The sequence below is a fragment of the Neopelma chrysocephalum genome, unplaced genomic scaffold, assembly GCF_003984885.1.
Source record: "Neopelma chrysocephalum unplaced genomic scaffold, ASM398488v2 Primary Assembly neopelma1_252, whole genome shotgun sequence".
In the NCBI taxonomy this organism is placed as follows: Eukaryota; Metazoa; Chordata; class Aves; order Passeriformes; family Pipridae; genus Neopelma; species Neopelma chrysocephalum.
In genome coordinates, this window is record NW_020897914.1 from 2,187,899 (window position 1) to 2,210,296 (window position 22,398).

Consider the following 22,398-nt stretch of genomic DNA (forward strand, 5'->3'; position numbering starts at 1 on the left):
TCACAGGAGCTGTGTATTTACTGCTTTATTTGAGCAAGACTGAAACCTCTAAAAGTAGCACAGCTCATGTGCAGGCCAGGGGAGAAGCTGCTGCTGGAGAATCACCCACCTTGTGAGTCCCTGTGAGGACTGGGCTGAGCTGGGTGTGGGGCAGGGAGGCTGTGGAGCAGCACCCAGTGCTGTGGGACAGCCCAGCCCACCCTCCTGCTCTGGGCTCCCATGGCAGGGCCCTGCTCAGCTGGGTCCTGCTCTCAGATCTTGCTGCGTGGCCCCACGAGGAGTTGTGTTGCCAGAAAAGGGGGAGAGTGCCAGGAAGAACCTGAGGTTGTGATGGGTGTCTCACAGCCCTTCCCCCTGCTCTGTGGGTGATGGGGTCTGGGGGGTCCAGCTGGAGCTCTGGGCAGTCAGACAGGCCCTGGCTGTGGGTCTGGGCTCCCAGTTTGGGCAGTCAACCCTCAGAACAACTCTTGGCTTCTCTGCACACCGAGTCTGGGCCCCCCTGGCAGCCACTGTTCCAGTAGTGCCCCTAAATGAGGGAGGGCTTTCTCTTGGCTGGGTGCTGCTGCCTTTCCATCTGCCTTTCCCTGGATGTTGTGAGACATCGTGCCCAGCTGGTCAGAGGTGAGAGGATCAGTCAGGAGAGTTTCCTGAGTGCTCAGGTAACTCCTCTTCAGGCAGATGTGTCCCTCTTAAGCAGTTTGTCCAGATGTTTGCAGCAACTGGGTGGTACCTTTGGACTTACTGTTGCTTTTACTGTGTTTTTACATTTTCACACAGATTAACATCACTAGCCAGGAGCTTTGGGAAGAAATGCTGTGTCTCAAAGGACTCATTGGTAAGGTTTGGTCAGCACACTGGGCTGCTCTTGTTCTGTGTTTAGAGGACGCCAGGACTGTTAGGAATTATTAATGTTAAGGATGTTTAGTCAGTCCCTCCATTCCTCTTTCCCTGAATGGAAGGAAGAAATATTCTGGCAGAGGTGAGAGAAGCTGGAGGTTGCAGTCCTGTTCATGTGGGACAGTTGTCATGCCATCCAAGCAGTGCTGGTCCAGAAGCTTCTGGAGTGTCCAGTCCAGCCACCGCTTGGAGCAGGACTGTGCCCAGCAAAGGAACAGCCCTGGCTCCCAAGGGTGCTGCAAGTCCCATGTGCTCTCCCTCTGCAGTTCTCCCCAGAAAAGCTGGTCCCTCAAAGGGCACAGCCATGCCCACGTTTCTTTTGAAGGCTCCTCCACATAATTATTAGCTCGATATTTTACAATGTGATCTCATCCTCTGATCCAGCATCTCAAACCTTCCAAGGGTAGGACAGTTTCCACCTCAGAGTTGAATCCAGCCCTTCTAGTGTTTGGTCTATTGGTCTGTGTCTGAACTGACCCATTTTCACCTCGTTCTCACTCATTTTCCTGCTCACAGTTGTTGATGCATTTCAAGCCTGGTGTGGCCCGTGTAAAACAGTGGTGGATCTCTTCCAAAAAATCAGGAATGAAGTTGGCAGTAATCTCCTGCATTTTGCTGTGGTAAGATCTCATTTGACAGTGCCTGCAATACCCAGTCCTCTGCAACTGGCAGGGGCCTGAGGGCTGAAGTGACTTTATCTTTCCAATATTCAGCCCAAAGGATAACAGTGCAGGAGTTGCAGCTGCTGGGAGGGAACCTGCCAAATACAGGTGCTTGGGTACATCTGTAAGAATTCATATAATGAAGAATTTTCAGGCTTTAATGGGTCTGTACTTCCCAGATTTCTTCTTAAGCAAATAACACTGGACAGAGTCATTAACACAGAGTCCCTCTGATGTGCAGGGGGAGGCTGAAGGAGCTGGGTTTGGTCACCTGGAGAGGAAAAGGGACAGGTGTCTAGTGGGGGATTGAGACAGACATCTCTCAGTGGAACACAGCAACAGGACAAGAGAAAATGGGATAAGTTGCAGCAGGTAGAGATCCAAGTAAAGAGAAGGAAAAAGTACTCAGTGTAGGAGTGGTAGGACTGGGACAAGTTCCCAGAGATGCAGAGCTGATTCTGGGAGATGCTCAAAACTAACACAGCCTTGAACCCCCTCCTGTACCACTGAGACCAGCCCTGCTTTGGGCAGGCTGGGACCAGAGCCCTTCAGAGGTCCCTCCTGACCTCAGTCCCGCTGGGATTCCGTGTGTAAGTGCCTTTCCTGGCTGAAGGCAGCTCTGGATCGTGGAGAGAGCCAAGGGCAGGGAGGTTTCTCACAGCTCAGCACTCGTGCTGCTGCCACCACAGCTCCTCCTGCCACTTCTCTGCTCATGGACAAGAGGCCCCCATTTCATTTTCCAGCCTTTTTCTGTGGGGTTCACCCAGGGACCTGCTGGGAATAGACATCCCTGTCCCAGCAGAGCTGCTGTTCCAGCTCCTGCAGGTGAGATCTGCCTGCTTCTCAGGTCACTGCTGCTGAGCTGGGACTGGGTTGTGGCCCTGGCTCTGACCAGTGTCACTTTGTCCCCCCAAACCGGGCCCTGGAATTGTTTCCCCGTGTGTGGGGGGTGGGGACCAGCCAGCTGAGGGGGGCTGAGTCCAGGCAGTGCTTCCCTGTGGAGCAGAAATGCTTTCCTGGAAACACCTGCTCTATTTCCCTTTCCTTTCAGGCTGAAGTTGATTCCATTGATGCTCTGGAAGGATACAGAGGACAATGCCAGCCTGTCTTTCTGTTTTATTCCGTGAGTGAAAACGTTTTCCCAGTAGATGAACAGCAACAAACATGACCTGCTGGTGGGAACAACTGGCCTTTTGGAGGGATATTCTATTTCTTTAATGTGTGATGAGCAAATTTTATTTGCTTTGTATCTGCTGGTGATCAAATGCTGTGGGGATTAAAATAGAGTCAGTGAGTTGCCCTGTGGGGTCATCAGGTTCAGCCTCCTGCCTGTGCAGGACCTCACTCCTCTCACAAGCTTCTTTGCTTCATCCTAAGACTGATGAGGAACCACAGAGAAGGTTGTTCCAAAGCTTCCCTCTTGTGGAGCAGAGCAGCTCTGTCAGGGAGGAGGGCCTGGTACATGATGTTGTGGGTGATGTGCTGCTGTGGGGATTTCCAGAGCCCAGAGAGCACAATCTGAGCACTGACTGACTGATTTGCTTTCCACACCTTCCAGGAGGGAGAACTAGTGGCTGTTGTAAGAGGAGTGAATGCACCACTGCTGCAGAAAACCATCCTGGAACAGCTGGCAGGGGAAAGAAAACATGGAGCAGAGCAAGTGCTGGTAATGAGTCACTAAAACCTTAAATAGCTGTAGATATGCACATCAGAGGAGATGTTCAGCTCCCCAGGGCCAGCACAGCTTTAAAGCAGAGTTCCTTCCTTGCAAAAATCCCCTCCCCAGCCCAGCCGATGTGCTGAGCCACTGCCACAGGAGCTGGCTTTTTGTGTGTGCTGCAAACTGCTCTGGTTCTGAGGAACCGAACTGCCTTACCTGTGTGTGACCTGCTGGTCTGAAGGCGTCCCAAAGCCTGCAGGCTCCCTCTGGTGACGATGGCTGGCCTGTTCCTGGGAAGGCTTTCCTGGTGAGCTGATGGAGAGCTCAGCAGGGGACCCTGGACACGCAGAGCCTCTGCCCTCACTGCTGAGCTGAGCCCGGCCCCGAGGGCAGCAGAGGCTGCTCCCTGCTCGGGTGGAGGTGGGAAGGGGGGCCCTGCCTGGCAGGGGGGCAGGAGGACACTCGGGATCTTCCTTGCTCATCCACCCGCTCTTGCAGATGCGAGACAGAGCCAAGGAGGAGGGAAGCAGAGCTGCTCTGCAGGGAGAACGGCGGGAAGGCCGAACAGGTAAGGCAGGGACAGTGCAGGATGCTCTCTGTGCCTTTGGTAAGTGCCTCTGCTAAAGCTGGAACCTTCAGCCAGGGTTCAGCTCTGCTGGGACACCAGAGGGAGGATCCCTGTCCCTGGGCACGGCCCAGCTCTGCCCATCCCTGGGACATCAGCACAGGGGAGTGTCCCCTTGGAACCCGGGTGAGACACCAGGGCAGCCTGGGTGTCTGATATCCCGAAACTCAGTACTTATCCTTACAGTGTGTGTTTTATTTGACCCCCCTCATCTTCTGGCCTGGCGAGGGCTCTTTGGCTTCGTTCTGTCTCCAACACAAACACTGAAATAGCTGCCACTGTTGCTAAACCCCCCGCCCCCCCGGTGGTTTTTGAAAGAAAACACAAACACTTGGGCACCAAATCTGGTTACACCAGTTCCTGCCTTGTTTAAATTAGCCACCTCTTCCCAAAGGCTTTGTCTCTGGTCCCAAAAGGGACATTTTTTCAAGGCTTTGCTGGGACATGTTTGCAGCCTGGGGCAGTGCACAGCAAACCCCGGGAATCGCGGCAGAACCCGCCCGGCTCTGGCTGAGGCCGGTGGGTGCCGGTGGGTGCCGGGCTGGGCCTCTTTTCTTTGCTCATCACTGACTTTGTCCCTTTCCTTCTCTCGGAGACTGACGGACCCCCCGGGCCCGGGGGATCACGGCCGGCAGCGTGGAAGAGATGCGGGGTTTGCCGATAAATAAAAGGATTAGTGGGCAGCACCGCTGGCTCGGTGTCCCTGTGTCTCTCGGCGTCCCTCTGTCCCCCCGTGTCGCGGTGTCCCTGTGTCCCTCTGTCCCCCCCGTGTCCCCCCGTCCCCGGTGCCGCGCGGCCCCTTTAAGGCGGGCCCGGGGGCGGCCCCTCGGGGCTGCGCCTGCGCGGGGCGGACGCTGCGGCCCCGGGTTCGAGTCCCGGCGGTGCCGGCCCGGCCATGGCCGCGGCCCCGGACGGAGCGGAGCCCGAGCCGCCCACGGAGCCACCCGTGCACCGGCTCAGCGTGGCCGAGCTCGACCGTGAGCTGGACTCCCGCAGCGAGCTGGTGAGGCGCGAACCGCCGCTCAGGCGGCACGGCCGGGCCGCGGGGGCTGCTCCGGCCCGGGCGCTCCCGCGGGGCCCCGGGGCCGCTCAGGGAGGGAGCGTCCGGTCCGGTCCCCTCACACAGCCGGGAGAGAGGGGTCCGGTCCGGTCCCCTCGCACAGCCGGGATGGAGGGTCGGCGAGGGGGTCCCTCAGACGGGTGTGAGGGAGGGTCGGGGGGTCCCTCACACAGCCCCGAGGGAGGGTCGGGTCAGGTCCAGTCCCCTCACACAGCCCCGAGGGGGGGTCGGGGGTCCCTCACACAGCCCCGAGGGGGGGTCGGGGGTCCCTCACACAGCCCCGAGGGGGGGTCGGCAGGCGGGTGGGCCCAGGCTGCTCTGTGCCGGTTCCAGCACCTGCCATGGGCTCTGTCCCAGTCACATCAAGTTCACATTCTTCGCCTCATCTAAACAAACAGCAAACCCCCCGGTTGTACGTGGTGGGTGCCTGGTGTAGCAGGTGCATCGTCAGTCATTTAACCTCTCTCTTGCTGCAAAGCACCTGATAGTGCAATAGCGTCTTTATTCTCAGAACATCAAAAGTACTCTATAACTGCTCCTGGCAGTGAGTCTCACACGGCTCCAAGGAGGAAATACCCTCATCCAGCCGGGTGAAACTGTGAGCCCTCAGCTTTCTCCGGGCAGGGGAGTGTTGGCAGGAGTGTCTGTGTGTGGCTGCTTTTGAATATTGTTTAGTTAAAATAAAGTCTGGAAGGTGGAGCAGGCAATCTAAACTCAGTCTGTGGTTTCTGCTGTACAGATTGATGACAAAGAATTCGACATCCCTCAGGTTGATACCCCCCCCACGCTGGAGAGCATCCTGAACGAGGTGAGCGTCTGTGGGCAGGGAAGGGCAGGCAGCACAGGCTCCTCTGGCTCCTTTCCTCCTGTGTTTTTCCAGGGAAATAAAACTGTATAACTTCATGATGTCCTGGTAGTGATAGCTGGTGAAGTGTATGCTCAGTTGAGTAACTGCTTTATAGTGTGTGACATAGAATTTTGGTTGTTTTTTTTTGCAATTAAAGTATCCACAGCTGCAACACATAAAAGGTTTCCATTCCAGTACGTTCACCTGTGGATCTGGACAGTCACCTGAAGCCTATCCAGTCTGTTAAAGGTTGGGGCATCAAACAGCTGTTTTTAGCTAAAAGTAATTGCAGAGTTTCTGGGTAGTTCTTAAGTTGTGAGAGGAGGTGAGAACTAGATATTTAGTCCTCTGGCAGGAGCAATGAACTGTCTCAGCATCTGATGTGACTTGTAGTACCTTGCAGGGGAGAACTGACTTTGTCTCACTTGTATCAAACTCAGTGTATTTTTTACAGTAGCTGTGGGACAGTATGAGCCCTCAAAAGGAAAAGAATGGTGTGGAAGTAAAGATTAACTCAAAGAAAACAAGCTTTTTAACAAAATGAGGAAACTGGTGGCTGGATTTCCTTTTCCCCTAAAGGGAGAAGGAGCCTGGGAGGGCTCATAGTTCTTTTGAAAAGCTGCATTAAAAATACAGGTGTAAGGTGCCCCAAACAGATCCAGACTCAGAATGAGAGGAGTAGTAAGGGTGATGTACAGAGGTGTGTCCTGTTTCTGCTGGTGCCTTGGGTGATGGAGGTGGAGGGAACTGAGTAAATTTGGGTGATACCAAAGGAGATGCAGTGACAGCCATGTCAGAGGAGTAGAATGCAAGTCTTAAACCCTGAGAGGTAATCATGAGAAAAGTATAGTTCAGTGCAAACAAACACAAAGTCTTACTCTGGTGCTATTGATCTCAGTTACACAGGGGATGGAAACGACTGGTAAAGCACCTTTTGAGAAGGATTTTAGTGGAGAACAACCTGTCTGAGCCAAAAAGGCAGAACTGCAGTGGAAGAGGGGATGTTCAACGGGCACAGGGCTGTAAGAAATGAGGGGCACCTGCTCTGCTCTCTGCTCCTTTGGCATCAGCTAGGCTGTTGTGTTTGCTCTCTCTGGCTCTGTGAGAGGAGAACATGAACTGCACCAAATTTAGAAGACATCAGGAAAAGCAGCTGTTTGAAAAATACTGTAATAAAAAATTCCGGGCTAAGACTGAAAGGAGAAAGATATTGCCAGCAGAAGAGCTCAGAGCAGAGCAAAATCAACTCTCAAAGCAGCTGAAGGGACTGCTGGGCTCTTAGTGCCACTTGGTGAAGTGCTGGAGTAGATGATGATAATTCTAGGCCTTCTCTTGGCTATTGGGAGACTTGGGAACAGCTCAGTTAAAGGTCAGTTTAAGTTTTGATGGAGTAGATAATATCTGGGGAGGGAAGATTTAGTTGAACGATTTTCTCTCCAGCCCACTCCTGTGATTATTGCGAACTCTGGAAACTGGTTCTTCCACAGAATCAGTCCAGTAAAGTAGTAAAGAATTCTTGTTTTTAGGTATGAGACTGTCTTGTCCTTTCCTTCATTTTTTTTTTTTTCTGAATTTGTGCTGTTTTGCCGACGTTTCAGTCGTGGTGCTGTGTGTGTTTTGAACACTCAGCAAGCTGTGGTGATTCTGTCCCCTCAGACTGATGATGAAGAGGAGTCTTTCATTTTGGAGGATCCCTTTCTGCTGAACGTGGATAACACGGACGCTCACTCCTACGACACGTCGTCCGTGGCCAGCTCTGACAGCGGGGACCGCTCGCACCTCAAGAGGTACCTCAGCCCCAGCCCTGCCAGCTGCACCCTGGCCTTGAAGTACCTGGGGGTGCTGCTTAGAGCCCTTAAAAACCAATCCTCCTTTTTTTGGCAGAACACTGTTACTCCTCCAGGATCACGTAGGCAAAGGTGGGATTTGTTGCTGTGCTGAGGGCTGGCCTGTTTGAGTGTGCTGGTTTAAAGGTAAACCAGCAGGGGAAATGAACCCAACTCAAAGGAGGGATTATAAATCAGAATAACTATTTAATAAAATAATACAATAAATACAATTATACAGACAAACAGTTGGTTTTAACCCACAAAACCCAAATGTATAACCCAGCACCCTGGGGCATGAACAGAGTGGTGTTCGTTGGGCCCCCCTGAGTCCAAAGTAAAAGGAGAGGGAAAAACCTGTTAGTGAGAGTGCTGGTGCAGTCTGGGCAAGGGTGGTGATTGCAGTCTGGTTGAGAGTGGTGGTCTCAGTCTGGTCGAGAGTGGTGCTCTGCAGTCTTCCTCTGGATCCCACGAGTGGTTAAAAAAGTCCCAAGACCCCAAGATTATCTCTCCTCCAGTTCAGGCAGGAATGCCCAGTCCCTCCCTCAGGGTGGGGAGTTCCACAGTGGGTGTGAGGACAGGAGCACCCTCCTGTCTCACAGGCCTCTGAACACCCAGTTTACAGCCTGAGGGGTCAGGGCTGCTCTGAGCAGAGGGCGTAAATGGTCTGTTGGTAACAGTTTCTGGGCAATGGCATGGAAGGCTCTAGAATACACAGTTTTGGGTTATACCCACGCAGTGATGAACTGGTCCCAGCTGTTCTAACTAGGACATTGAGCAATAAGTGCCCAAATTTTATGAGAGACAGAATATTTCAGTTTCTTTGAGCTTTAATGAAATCTTTGTAGTGCTGAACCACGATGACTTTAAAGAAAATCTTTCAGAGGTGTGTTTCACCTCCAGAGTCTGCCAGCAGCTGGTGGTTATTTGTGCAAGGCAAATGCTGTCACTCCTTTGAGTGGACTGCTGATGTTGACATCTCAAATGTGGTAATTAGCTCCAGTACTGCTGACCTGTCTTGTTAATTACTCCAGGGATGACCTGAGCCACTCCCATGGCTGCCTGGTGTGCTGTGGGAAGCTGTGGTTGTTGCATGAGCAGTTGCACAGGATATAAACAGTCTGAATCTGGTGTTTTCTCTTGGCATATGGTGGTGTATAGATTCACTGTCCCTTCTTTTTTTTGAAAAAGATGCCTTGTACTGAGAGAAATCTTACCTGTAGTGGCTTAAACATTTTCAGTACAGAGTAGGCAGAAAAACCTGGAAGTGTTCCTGTTATTTTGAATGAGGCTGGTTGCCGTGGTTATAGGTCTTTAGCCGTAATATAAGTTATTAACAACATATTTCTTCATCCTATGTGTGAACTCCTTATTTGTGCACCTCGAGAGAGATAAGAACCGGGTGTTTCCTGCTTAGTTTTGGGAATTTGGCTCCTGGTGGTGAGTGTGGCAGCAAAATTGCAACTTTCCTGGGGATTTTGCCTCTGCTGTGGTTGCTGGAGTGCAGCAGTGCTCTTCAGAAAGAACTGTTCCTGCACATGAGTTAGTTTTAAAAGATGTTGTGTCCATGAGCAGAAGCACTTAAGCTTTTGTATCAGGTCAGCTGTGTTTTGATTGAAGGTTATTATTTAAGCATACACCCGGTTTTCCTGGGGCTCTGTGTTCTGCTAATGAACCTCTTCCAATTGTGTATTTTCCTTAGATATTCACCTTACAGACTAAAACTTCCTGACTCACTGAAAGACTCATTAAAGAGCTCAAGTGTTGCTTTCAGGCTTTGTTAATAAATTCTGAGGTTTGCTTGAAACCGATCATTTGTTTGAAGAACTACCTACTTTTCTCTGGGAGGTGAGTTAGAGCCAGACTGTGCAGGCACAGCAGGGCAGAGCAGGCTTTGCTCAGAATCCCATGTGTCATCTCATTCTGGGGCCCTAAGAATAAGAATGGAATCTGTGTGAGTTACAGGTGCATGCAGAATTTACCTGCTGCTTTACTTGTGGCCTAGGCAAAGCTCCAAACTTTTATTGATGCCTTTGATTTATTTCCTTTTTCCTTAGGAAGAAAAAACTCCCAGATTCTCTCTCACTCCATGGATCAGTGATCCGGCTCTCGCTCCTGAAAGGAATTTCTGCCCAAATAGTGTCTGCAGCAGTAAGTGTTGCCTTCTGGTCACATCCATGAGGAAAAACTTGATGCTCTTTTGGTGTGTAGGGGTGTGTGTGATCTCCTCCCTCCCCCTGCTATTAGTTCTGGGTAGTACCACCCTGCTTGGTCCATAAACTACTAACCAGTAGTCCCAGGCAGCAGTGAAGGAGGGATGAGCTGACTCAGTGCAGCAGCAACGTGGGAGGTGCTCTTGAGCACTGATTTGTGTTGCTGGCTGTCATTAAACCTGGTGGCAAATGTTCCACTGGCAGGTCTGCTCAGTGCCTGCAGCAGGCACAGTACACATGGAACTTCCTTATGGAATTACAGGAAATGCTGCTTCCTCTCCATTGCTGGGTGCTTTGTCATCCCTCTGGATATTTCTAGCCAGTGGGACCATAAGAATGCAGCTCGTGTTGATTTTGCTCTGTGTTGTTATAATAATTAGAGATGTGCACAGAGCTGGGGGTTGTGCCTCCCTCACTGATGGCTTCTCCTGTTTCCCCAGGACAAGGTGGATGCTGGCTTGCCCACTGCAATTGTAAGTACTCCCACACTTTTCAAGGACTCTGTACTTAGTTTTCATGCCAGTTTCTTAAAGCAGTAATTTAAGACACCTGATAATGAATTTCAAACAGGAGGGATGGGAGGAGGAGCATGGAAGCTCTGTTTCCTGGGAGGAGTGCCCAGAACTTCCCTTTTTTATCTCCTCACCAGGGCTCCTGAGCAGAGCACTCAGCCTGGGCACACTGAATTTCCCCTGGGTATTTTTTCTTTGCCAGTTATTGCTTTGACTCCTCACAATTTCTTACAGAAACTTACACTGAAGTGCTCCACGTGACGGGTCAGCATCCCTGTGTCTCTCATGTGTCTGAAATATGTCCTTAAAATACAGATTTTTCACAAAAAAAAGAGGATATTCCTGCTTAGCAATTTGAAGTCAAGCATGTTAATTAAAATATGTCAGAAGCAAAGCTGCCTGTAGGTAAATGAGAAATGTTTTAAGGAGGTGAAATGCAGCAAGTGTTTGTTCTGTCTTTGTGAAATGAGTTCTGATGTGTTACAAAGAAACTAAAGATGTGCTTGGTCACTTCGACTGTAGCAGCATCAGTCCATAAGAAACTACTTTTTTTGTTTAAAAAAGAAAAGGGAAAAAAAAGTGGTCCCATCTAAGCAAAAGGCTGCACAACAAAGTTGGAATAAAATAGAATAAAAACCAGTACTTACACGTCCAGATATTAAAGCACTGGAATTTTTTTAGCCTGACTTAGACTTGTTAATAAATAAAGTAGAACAACATTAATACATCTACAGCATTGGGTGATTTCTATTAGGTTTTGTTGAATTGGGTGCAGGTTTGCAAGTGCAATAGGATCTTGGAGCTGTGTTTAATTCCCTGTGGGATCTCTGGGCTTGCTGGGGACTGTCTCTTCAGGGGACCAGCACTGCACAGGGTTGTAGAAGAGTTCACATGTGGATGTAGCACCTCAGTTAGGAAAAAATCCTGAGTATTTATATTCAGAAACTGCACCAAAAAACGAGACTGACTTTAGAGAGAAGAAATTTCACTGTGGGTCCCACTCAGAGCATTTGAGTGTCAAACAGCAGAGGGAAAGGCAGCCCTCTGATCTTGAGAAAATCTGTGATGCTCCTTCACGTGTAGTGCTTACCTGGCTTCATGTAGGAATTGCTTGTCACTTAGAAATGAAAGAAGTTATTTATACAACCTTTGAAATCTTCCCCTTTTGGCAAACTTTGCTTGGTAAGTGGTGGATCTGTGAATGATTTCTTCTGCTTTCAATCTATCTGTGTGACTCTTCCAGGCAGCGTCAAATCTGATAGCAGTGGGGACTTCCCATGGGTTAGCACTGATATTTGGTAAGTTAAAAATAAAGTTTGGAGGTTTTTTGTGTTTTAATGATCTTAAAAAAAATTGCAAACACAAGCAAGAAAACCCCAGCTTGATTTAGAACTTTAGAACAGGCTGGATTCCTTCTAAGGAAAGTGCTTCTAAGTTTGTGCTAAATGTGATTTTCTTTCAGCAAAGAAATAAAGCATAAGTAATATTTTAGTTGTCCTTATTTACATATTCCTTCTGCTTTAGTGGGGATTGGCACACTGATACTGAGAAATTTAGTTCTGTAGCACTTGTCTAAAGAGCCTTTTCTGGGTTTATACAGAAAATACTCTGTTTTCATGTGGAAGAAACCACACCAGTATGCAGCCATCATCTCAAAATATTAATCTTCTGCTCTATGATGTAATAGCTGTCAGCATTAGGGGAATTAAATTGTGTTCCTTGGGAAGTGGGGCCTCTGACCATGGCTGGTGTCATGGGTGTCTCCTTCCCTGCACCATCACCCACCTCTGTGTCCCTTCATGCTTTTAGTCTTTTATCATGGAACTTTATTAAAGAGGTTTCTGAGCCTGTGCCTCTGTTTATGCAGGTTACCAGCTGGGCCAGAACAGCTCCTGATCTGCTCCCATAAACACTGGGTTTTGTGCCTTTTATCTGTGCAGCACCAACTTCTTAACCATTTCAGAAATCTCAGTATCTTCTATACTTTTCTTTCAAAGCTGGATGAAATTATTCAAATCCAGAATTCTGGGGGATGGGGTACAAGAGAGGGGTGGGAAAGACTGGGATAGGGCAAGACTCACCTCCCTGGGTATTTAGACATTAAACTGTTTAAGCCATTTGCTTAATTCAGTAGTGAAACAGTTACAGGTTGTGCTTAATCTGAATATAAGTAACTTCTTATCTGCTGCAGGTAACACAGGACCTTACAGGGGTTTTAGCACTAAAACTTTGTGGGGTTTTTGGATTTTTTTTAGTTTTTTAAAGGTTGCTCTAGTGTGTGGAGCTCTCCAGGATCACTCCTGTGGAACACACTGTTACTCTGATTTTGCTCTCTGTGTGCAGACATGAGGGAGTCAGGAAGTTTTCAATAAGAAGCTGTTCTCTGCAAGTGTCATAATAGATAATTTTTAGCATTTTACGTTGCAGAAGGGACTCTAGGACTCTATATAAGCATGCAAAGGGTCATTCTTACATTCTGGCTTGGGTTTCTTCTGCAATTTAAAGCAGCAGTTTGTCTGTAGGCTGTCAATATCTGTAAATTTTTTAGGAAAACATGTTTCTTCCAGATGTGTTAATTAGGGTGAGATTTACTACTGAAGGCTTGTAAACTGTGTGCAGGGTTTATACTTTACAGTGGGAATATAAGAGCTTTTTTTGCCTGCAAAAACGTAGGTGCATTTTGTGGTTGAACAGAATAGTTGTGTCACTAGGAAATTTTGTAACCCTTTGTTTTTTCTTTCATGTATTTGACTTTAGCTATTTTGTTTGTCTCTCCCGAGTCCACTTGTATTCTTGGCTTGTCTGCTCTGTCCTTTTTAAGGAAGACTTGGGAAACTTTCATTCTGATTCTTTGAAAGCTTCTGTTGACTCTCGAGAAATTATCACAGGACACTTCTCAGTTTGTGCATCTCATCTTTGAAAAACAATTTTTAGTGGATTAGAGTTGGATTAATTGCCTATTCTTTGACATACTCTCAAGTGTTGCAGAACTGCTGGTAGGAAGGGATGTCTGGAGCACACAAATGCACTTTAGAGGTTTTCTTTATCCATTTTTCTGGAAGAGCCGGGAGGTTTTACCCTACTGAAAAACCAGCTCTTAAACACAACTCACTGAAGTGTGTTATTTTTCATAAAGACTTGATGTTCCAGACAAAAAATTTCTGTATGGCTCAACTTTGTTCTGATTTGTGTGGTACCACTATTGATTTGTATTTTTATTTTCTCTGTTGGTTGTAAAGTATCCTGAGTCTCTGAGGTATGCAGCATTAAAACTAAATTTCGCGATGGTTTCCCTTAGGTGTGTTTTTAAACTCGTGGGGAGTTGATTTGCTGGCTGGTGGTAACTGGTTGAAAGCAGTGTTACCAAGGATATTACTATTACATTACCAGTTTTATTTCCTCTCAGATTTCTGTTCTTTTTTTTTCTCTTCAATACAAAATGGAGTTCAAATGTATGAACTCACTTTTTCAACTGCTTGGATTGAAACCACTATCACAGCATCACTTCTTGAATAAATCAGGAGGTGAAATGTTAACCAAAGGAAACACTCAGCAAACTCTGAAGGCTCTCTGTCTTTGGAGATAGTCACATATGTGCTGTTTGTTACCTCACTCCTTTCTTTTATATTGATTTCTGGCTTTTTCTTCCCTCTTGTGGCCCTTTCTGTGTGGATGAACAGGAAAAGGTACAGTAACTGCCCTGTGCATGTGCCCTGCATGCCCAGCTCCTGTGTTCCCAGTTTGCATGTTGTCTGCCAGCATTCCAGGTGCCAGCTCAGCAGAAGGCAGTGCAGGAATGATGGATAATGCTGCTGGCCCCTCTGGGAATTGCTTCTGGGGTGCATGTGCATTGCACCCTCCCAAATCCCCCAGCAGGAGCAGGTAAAGGTGCTTGTTACCCTGTCCTGGGGCAGCAGCTCCACAGCTCTTTGTGAGGGGGGTGTTTTGGGGCAGGACAAAGCCCCTTTCATGAGCTCACCTCGTTCCAGAGCAGTTCTGGTGCTGTGCCTGAGAGGATTTGTGATATTGGAGTAATTCTGCAGGAAATCAAGTCAAACTCAGGAAAATCAGGGCTTAAGGGAAAGGTCTTGATGGCAGCCTGGTGATCTGAGCAGTGTCAGCTTCTGGAGTGCTCTGCTCATTCCTTTGCTCTGGGAAGTGACTTTTCATGTTCACAAACTTGGTTGGATCCTGTACTTGCAGAGCTGTGTCTAAGGGCCATCTCACTTTGACCTCAGACTGAGAGCAACACAGTTGCTGCCAGAGAACTTTCAGATGAACAACTAACTGCCTTTTGTAAATTGAAAAATTAAACCCGTTTTTGGACAGTTGATAGCTACCTTTGTTTCATGCATTTGGGAAAAGCTTTTTATGTTTAATCCTAAATGTGCCTTAATTCCAGACTGATAATGTAAGTCTGGAAAATCATCAGATCACCTTCTATAACCTTTTGTTTTTATCTATTTTTATTACTTTACCAGCTGATTAATAGCACCTCATTGATTCTCTGATCTTGCTTTGCTTTGGAAGCAATTTCATCCTTATTATAGTTGTTTTTCAGAAAAAATCTGATCTAATGGCTCCTCCTTGTGTGTCATCTTTTGACTGGCTGGAAACAAGAACAAGGACTGGCATTGGTCATACAGATCACTTCATTTTGGGATGTTTGTTTGGAATTAACATTGGGGGTGAGGGGAAAAGAGAAGGGCTTTGGAAAGTTTCTGTGGGGATACATAATAAGATTTATATAAAGCCTTTTCAGAGAAAGCTGTGGAAGATTCTCCTTTTTCATGCCTTAGAGGAGACAGGTCTTGACTCACTGAGGGGCTTGGGCTGCAGTGGAAGGTACAGGATGCCATTTAGTTTTCATGTGAAGAGCTGCAGCATTCCCCTTGCTTTCAAACATATTTTTATGGTCAACAGGTGGTATTTTTCTGGACTGTATTTCCAGACCTCTGGAACAGGAATTGGATCTTGACACCATTTGGAGAATATTTCTCTGGGAAACTTGTTTACCAGCTGTAGCTCTGTGTTGTCTGAACTTCCATGGAAATCTTCCATGATTTATCTTCTTCTGTGACCTGTTCTGATCTCTGCTGTCAGGGATCACAGGGATGTCAAGGTGCTTTCTGGTGGTGTGGCCAGGGATGTTTTCTGCTCACCCTGGACAGTGCTTTAGGGCAATCCATGGGTTCAGCAGCTTTTCTTGCTCATATTCATTTCTCCCACTGATACCTCTTCATACAGGTAGAATTTGAGGTGACTCCACTGTGTGCTCAGCCCTCAGTCTGTGTTTGCTGCCTGATGGATCCATCCTTTTGGGGAGGAAATGCAGGATACACGCTCTGCTTCACATCTAACACATCTCTAGTGGTGCTCGAGCCTGGAGGAACATTTCCTGTGCCTTGGGCAGACCTTCCAGGGGTTTTCTAGTGCTCAGCTCTGTTTCCCTGGATCCTTTCCTTTCCCTTCCTTGCGCTGGGTGAATCCTGCACACAGTGTTACTGTGGGGTTTCTGATGTATTTCCAACAGTCCTCACAAAGCATCTTTGTTCCTTGACCATTTGAACTGTGCCTCTTGGAGAGCAAGTTCCTTTTCCCTCCAGCTTCTGGCCTTTATTAACAAAACCAAGGAATAACATGACAAAATAATAATAAAATTATGACATAGGGTTAAGCCTATGTTGGGGTTTTGCAGTTGATGTTCAAATATGGAGATACAAGACTCAGAAGATAGAATTAATTTTCTGTCATCTTCAATGCTTCAAAGCAGAGTAGTAAAAGGAATGCTAGATACTGCTTTGATTTTTACCAGTAGTTTCTTCTTCATTATGTAATGGCTCTGCATTTCTATACTCCCTGTGCCTGGTTTGTACTCTTAAAAATCATTTTTGTATTTCCCTGCAAGCCAGTGTCCCATTCTCTCTGTACTAACACGTGCTCTCACCTTGTGAACTCTTTTTTTAAGAACTTAATTGTAAGTCTGTGAGTTGTTAATGTACCCCGAGTGAATTGTACCTGTAAATAATTGCATGATGTTAATTTGAATCGCTGCTCTTCCCTTAACTTCTTGCTGGTTGTTTGTGCCCTAGATCAGAACCAGGCCCTGAGGCTGTGCCTGGGCAGCACTGCTGTGGGGGCCCAGTATGGGGCCATCTCTGCCCTCAGCATCAACAACGACTGTTCCAGGCTCCTGTGTGGCTTTGCCAAGGGACAGGTAAGATTCCCAAGGGATGAGCTGAAGGCTCTCTGGAGCTCCAGGCCAAGCACCCTCAGTGTGTAGCTCTGTGTTGGTTGGTTTGGTGCTCAGGAGCAGTTACACGTGGTGTCATCTGCCCAAAGCCTTTTTGGCAGCCAGTCCCTGCATCCAGGGAGCCAACTCGGAGTGTTTGGGGCTGGTTTTTGGGGAGGAAGGGACTGATGCAGAGTTTAGTGAAAGGATTTAATTGTGACATAATTCCTGCAGTGGCTCACCAAGACAACCTGCTCAGTCTTTCTGGGTCACTTTGTAAGGTCTGTGCTTGGTTTTTACTGTGGTGATGAAATTCTTGAAACTCATATGTAGCCCCAAAGTTCATTTCATGAAATAAAAGGAATTATCAACTTTTCATTTCTTTTCATTTTGTTAAATTTCATTTCACTTCAAGAAATTTGATTTCATTTCATTTTGTGAAACTTCATTTGATTTTATTTCATGAAATGAGTAGTATCTTGTGTGGTATGACTGAAGTAGCATTGCTTTGGAATGCAGGGGGAAAAAAGAGTTTGAGTCTGTTGTTGTAGTTTTCTGCCCTTCTCAGAACCGAAGGAGAGAAAACAATTCCTGGACAGAAGTTACAAGACAAACTAAACAAAAATGGATATACATTAACTTGGTAAAATCCAAAGGAATACAAAAAAGGCTACTTTGTTATGCCTTTTAGGTTCATTTCCTTTTGCTCCTTTGGTTTTCCCCTTCGTTGTAGATCAAACACAGCCCAGTGCCTGTTGTAGGACTAAATGCCAGCCTGCTCCAGACCACATGGAAGTAGAGATTCAATCCATGCAAGACAGCAGCCAGTTGTAAATCATACTTGGATAAATTACTTTGGAGCAGCAGTTCTAGGAGTGTGGATAGGTGATGTATAGAATCACACAAAGTACTGTTTCCCATGAAACACTTGATTCAGATTGTAATGTCAGCTCTTCTGGGCTAAGCACTCTTCAGCTATGCAGTGAGTAGCTTGGGCCCTGCTGCTTCTTAGGTGAGATATTGCTTGGACTGAATATCAAGCAGAAGCCAAGCTCCATCCTCCTGCCTGACCTGCCACGCTGGGCAAGCACAGGAGCAGAGGAGGGACAAGGTTCTTGGTAGCCATGGACATGCTGGAGTTTTGCTGATGGGTGTTAGCAGAGATTTTTCACCTGTTCAGTGATTCTGGGAGAGAGAAATGCGTTGAACCCCTTGGAACAGTGGTGTGTGGCAGCAGAGTTATCCTGCATTCTTTACTGGTGGTGTGAGGCTGTGAGATGAGGGAGATGGGGCAGGGGGGCAGCTGGCCAAAAGGACATGACTCAGAGGTGTGAAGATAACTGTAATGTTGTCTGCTATAAGCAGATAAGTAAAATCCTTGGAAAAACGGGGGAGGAACAGATTTCAGGTTGCTTTCCTTTGCTATGAAAACCCTACTAACCCGGGTTGATCATGGCTAGATGGGAATTTATTGAGGTATTTAATGCACAAGGTGGTGGAGAGAACCCTTGAGAGTGCCTGTGTACTGAGCCCAGTCTGCTTGCAGATCACCATGTGGGACCTGGCCAGTGGGAAGCTGCTGCGCTCCATCACAGATGCTCATCCCCCAGGAACAGCCATTCTGCACATCAAGGTAAGAACACTGCAGCACTTTACATTTACAACCAAGAGCAGAACCTAGGAGCTGTATGGCAATGGTATGCAGAGATGAGAAAAAGAGCAGGAATTCTGTTTAAAAATGAACCTCAGTATTTTGAGAGTTGACATAGCAGTACTGGCTGTGAGTTGTACTGCAACAAACAACAGTTGTTGTCTGTCGTAACTCCTCTCTCTGATGCCAAAACATATGAAGAATTAGTTGCTGGAACACATTTCTCTAAAACTTGGAGTGTTTTGACCTGGATACAGACTTGCCAACTTGAAACTTAAAAGAGTCTGAGCTGTAGAAAGTAGCTTCTGTCAGCAGTTTTTCAAATAGCTTGTTGGGAATGTTTGGGTTGAGGGAGAAATCACCTCTGGCTTCTTGTTCATCGTAGTGTTATTGCCACACAGAGAAAATCGTACCTGATGTTATGCCTGGCTCAGGTGCTTGTGTGCTCCTAGATCTTGGGTTGCAAAGACCCCCAGAGCTGTGGCTGTGATCCTTTATTGTCTTAATCATTTGGTATCATTAGTAGTTCTGGATGTTTCTGATTTGGATCTCTCTGTGACTGCAGCCCATTCAGCAGCTCTGGCCCCAGCCCACGGGCTCGAAACTGTGAGCTGTTCTAGTGGTAGCACAGATTTTGATCAGCTGTAGGTCTGAGCTGCAGCAGAAAATAGTGGGGCCTTGGTACCAAAATCTGTCAGCAGGGCTTGCTGAGGGTGATGGGGAAACACAAACCTCGCTTCTCTCACACATCGTAAAAAAGCCAGTAATTGTCTTGACTCTGGATGTTAAGGGTGTCTTTCTGTAGGTGCAATGCTTGTACTTCTGTGTGCTGTTCATACTGCCATAGCATATATTTTTATATCTGTTTTTTTTGGCAGTTTTTTTCTTAGGGCCACTTTTAATCTCCTCATCTGCTCAGTTTACAGATGACCCGACGCTTGCGATTTGCAACGACAGCGGCGGCTCCGTGTTTGAACTGTCCTTTAAGTAAGACAACAACTCTACCCATAGAAAGTTCAGGGAACCAATTCTGGCCCATAGTCTCTAAAACCTAAGCAGAAAAATACCCCCATTGGAACCAGTAAAGCTGCTGTGTGAATGCTGAGGGTGCAGTCCAGGGCTGCAGTGTAGTTTCTCAGCTGAAGCAAGGTGCTGTCTGGCACTGCAGTGGGTGAGTAAAAGCCTTAGTTGTGACGGGGTCAGTGGATTGTCCAGGATCTTGGTGTTCCTTGAGGGCTCTCGTGCAGCTCATGGAAGTGCTGCCTCTTGGTTTTCCTTGGCTCAGTAGTGAGAACTGCCCTGCAGTAACCACTCATTTTCTTCTTGGCCTCTTCAAGAGGAGGAGGGACAAGGAGGAAGGACTGACAATCAAAGGAGTCTGATCGTGTCCAGCAATTTCCAAAATGTTACTGTTGGATAAGATCTCAAGGAGTTCTTGTCTGTATCTGAGCAGCTGTGTGGGACTGCTCCCAGTGACATGTTACAAATGATCCCTGGCACTGTGCAAAGGACTTTCTAAACTGAATATTTATGAAGGATCACTCCTGAGATGTCATGAGATTGTTGGGCTGATCTCTTCTTGATAACTGGCCCCTGAGCTGATCTCTGTTCCTTGCAGGAGGGTTATGGGAGTGAGGACCTGTGAATCTCGGTGTCTCTTCAGTGGCTCCAAGGGGGAAGTTTGCTGTATTGAGCCTTTACATGCAAAAGTTGATCTGAGAGACCATCCTATCACCCAGTACTCACTGCTGGCCATGGCCTCCCTCACAAAGGTAACGTGCTGCTTGCAGGAGGCTTGGTGTGAGAAATCACAGAGGAGAAGTTCTCTGCTCTATGCTCAGACATTTCATTTTGTCTTGTTTTCCTTCAAGATACTGGTTATTGGCCTGAAGCCATCTCTGAAGGTGTGGATGACCTTTCCCTACGGTCGGGTGAGTAATGAACCAAACAGGTGCTTTTTGGGTTCTGGCTACAAACAGTGTCTGGAGAGCAGGAGGTGAGATGAGAGCCAGGTGTTGGTGTCACTCCCTTGTCAGCACTGCCAACTGCACTGTGGGATTGCAGTGATAACCAATGGTCTGATGTGGGCAGGCTGTGGGGCAGAGAAGGCTGCTTCCAGCTGTACCTCTGGGAAGATGCTGAATTTCACACATCAGTAGGAAAGAGCCCCTCAGCTGCTTGTCTTCCCTGCTGCAGCCTGGTGCACCCACAGTGGGATGTTCAGCTGACTGGGGGTACAGTCACCCTGGCCTGGGGCTGCTGTTTTACAGAGGAACCATGCAACAGACCCCTTAATTAAAGGGACTAAAGCTGGGTGGAATTAGAGCACTAGTCAGGCTTCTGAACTCTTGATTATTCACTTTTACCAGTTGCTGGTATAGTTCCTCTTGGAAAAGCAGCAGGTGGCAGGTGAGGGATATGTTAGGGTGGGAGAATGGAGACAAGGCTGCAAGCAAGCTGCAGCTCGTTGTAGTGCATCCATCCCTGTGAGATTGGATGTACACTGGGCAGAGAGGACACTGGGGGGCTGTGACTGGGTGTCCCCTAAACGTGGGGCTGCACCAAGGGGCACGAGCTGCTGCTCAGCTGCCACCAGGCTATTGATGGAGGGGCATAAACATAAGGCATACAGGCCAATGTGGTCAGCCATATGTTCAATTTATTATTTAATTAAGTCAACTTTTATACAGTTTAGTTTGTTTTGGGCACATGCTTACAACAAGGTGATTGGATAGCTCAGTCTGTACACGCGTCTCATGTCTCCAGTTCATTGGACCTGACGTTCTGTCCACGCGGCCTGAAGTCATGCTTGGCATGTAGAGGCCTTCATCATTAGGGGCTTTCTGAAATCTGCAGGTGCACCTTTATCTGTACTTTCTCAAGGCTTTCTTGCTATAAACACACTATGTTCTCAAACCTTATAATTAGACACACAGCTAACAAGTATAAACATTACATATTTTCACACAGTCTATAAGTATAAACATTACAGCTTACAACTTCTAAAGTTATGTCAAGCAAGGCCTACAGAAATGCAATAGGAATTGTTCACACAATTTGAATCCTGCAACACCAGGCCAGGAATTGAATTTGCTTTGCAGCCCGTGTGTGCCCGTGGTGAGGTCAGTGAGAAGCAGCTGATGAGCCACATGTGCCCTGGAGCTGAGGGTGTGCCTGGCCTGCCCTAAATACTTGCTGTGCTTGTTGTGTGACAGATGGACCCCTCGAGTGTCCCTCTCCTGGCCTGGCACTTTGTGGCTGTGCAGAGCTCTGTGAACCCCATGCTGGCCTTCTGCCGAGGAGACGTCGTGCATTTCCTGCTGGTGAGCCTGGGGGGGTTTGTGCTGCTGCTCAGAGAGTCCCATCTCACTGATGTGTTCAGCTGGCACAGCCTGTGTCTCAGTGACAGGGTGATCTCTGAGCATGGGCATGGTTGCAGCTTGGCAAAACCATCCTGGTGCTCACTGCTCCTCAGCAAGCAGTGGTGCCCTTCCCTGAGAACCCAGAGGTGTGACATTTATCTGTTCCAGAAGTATTGATTTGCAGCTGATTTCTACTGGAGGTAGAGTGTGGATTGTTTTCAGGGAGGGCACATGAATTTGAGATACCATTCTATTTTTTCTTTAAAACTTGAGTCTGGAAAAAAATTGTATAAACTGCTAAGAAAAGAGCTTCCAGGTCCTGTTGGTGTGTGACTTAAGGGCATGCTGCTCATCCTGGTTAGGTCTGGAGCAGTTACACATGCAGATATGGTTCTTGAAGATGATTTCATGCCTGCTTTCAGTATGAGAGCAGTACCTAGGCTTCAGAAAATCTGGCATTTTGGTGTCCTAAGTTTGTTTCCCAACTCTGCCGTCATCTTGGACCTTAAGCTTTGCTCAAGCAAAAGCTTGAGCAAAGAGGATTGATCCTCTTTCTCCTCTACCTTCTGTCCTGGTAAAACTGGGCAGAAAGGAAAGGATGTGTTTAAGCCTGTCATGCTGAGATGCTTCTCTGGGGGGAGCTCCAGACTCCTGGAGTCTTGTGGAGAACTGAGAGGCTGAACTGAAGGAAGTCCTGGAGTCCGAGTCAGCTTTGATTTCTCTTTTAGGTCAAGAGAGATGACACTGGTGCAATACATGTCACTAAGCAGAGGCAGCTTCATCTGCACTATGATCTCATCAACTTTACTGTAAGTCTCAATCCTACAGAATGGTTAATTTTTTTTTGCACT

At 47.5% G+C, this 22,398-nt stretch overlaps 2 protein-coding genes across 4 annotated transcripts in view; both read left to right on the top strand.

Annotated features, from left to right (window-relative positions):
* The first annotated feature begins 370 nt into the window (after window positions 1–370).
* Window positions 371–4,529, top strand: NME9 (NME/NM23 family member 9). The gene is made up of 5 exons (XM_027703843.1): window positions 371–835; window positions 1,414–1,517; window positions 2,611–2,682; window positions 3,118–3,225; window positions 3,718–4,529. The coding sequence occupies exons 1-5, from the start codon at window positions 811–813 to the stop codon at window positions 3,841–3,843; spliced, it is 435 nt and encodes a 144-aa protein (XP_027559644.1). The 5' UTR covers window positions 371–810; the 3' UTR covers window positions 3,844–4,529.
* A 181-nt stretch (window positions 4,530–4,710) lies between these two features.
* The window catches only part of VPS8 (VPS8, CORVET complex subunit), a 67,831-nt gene continuing 50,143 nt past the window's right edge, over window positions 4,711–22,398 (top strand). For 2 of the 3 annotated variants that reach the window (XM_027703915.1, XM_027703917.1), the window contains exons 1-14: window positions 4,711–4,847; window positions 5,644–5,712; window positions 7,408–7,538; window positions 9,635–9,728; window positions 10,231–10,263; window positions 11,546–11,600; window positions 13,983–13,988; window positions 16,395–16,519; window positions 18,081–18,167; window positions 19,105–19,172; window positions 19,804–19,957; window positions 20,057–20,116; window positions 21,401–21,508; window positions 22,276–22,356. In XM_027703915.1, coding sequence (XP_027559716.1) covers window positions 4,740–4,847; window positions 5,644–5,712; window positions 7,408–7,538; window positions 9,635–9,728; window positions 10,231–10,263; window positions 11,546–11,600; window positions 13,983–13,988; window positions 16,395–16,519; window positions 18,081–18,167; window positions 19,105–19,172; window positions 19,804–19,957; window positions 20,057–20,116; window positions 21,401–21,508; window positions 22,276–22,356 — 1,179 coding nt within the window. In that variant the 5' untranslated portion in view covers window positions 4,711–4,739. The remainder of the gene's footprint in view (window positions 4,848–5,643; window positions 5,713–7,407; window positions 7,539–9,634; window positions 9,729–10,230; window positions 10,264–11,545; window positions 11,601–13,982; window positions 13,989–16,394; window positions 16,520–18,080; window positions 18,168–19,104; window positions 19,173–19,803; window positions 19,958–20,056; window positions 20,117–21,400; window positions 21,509–22,275; window positions 22,357–22,398) is intronic. The other variant, XM_027703916.1, reaches the window with a different exon arrangement.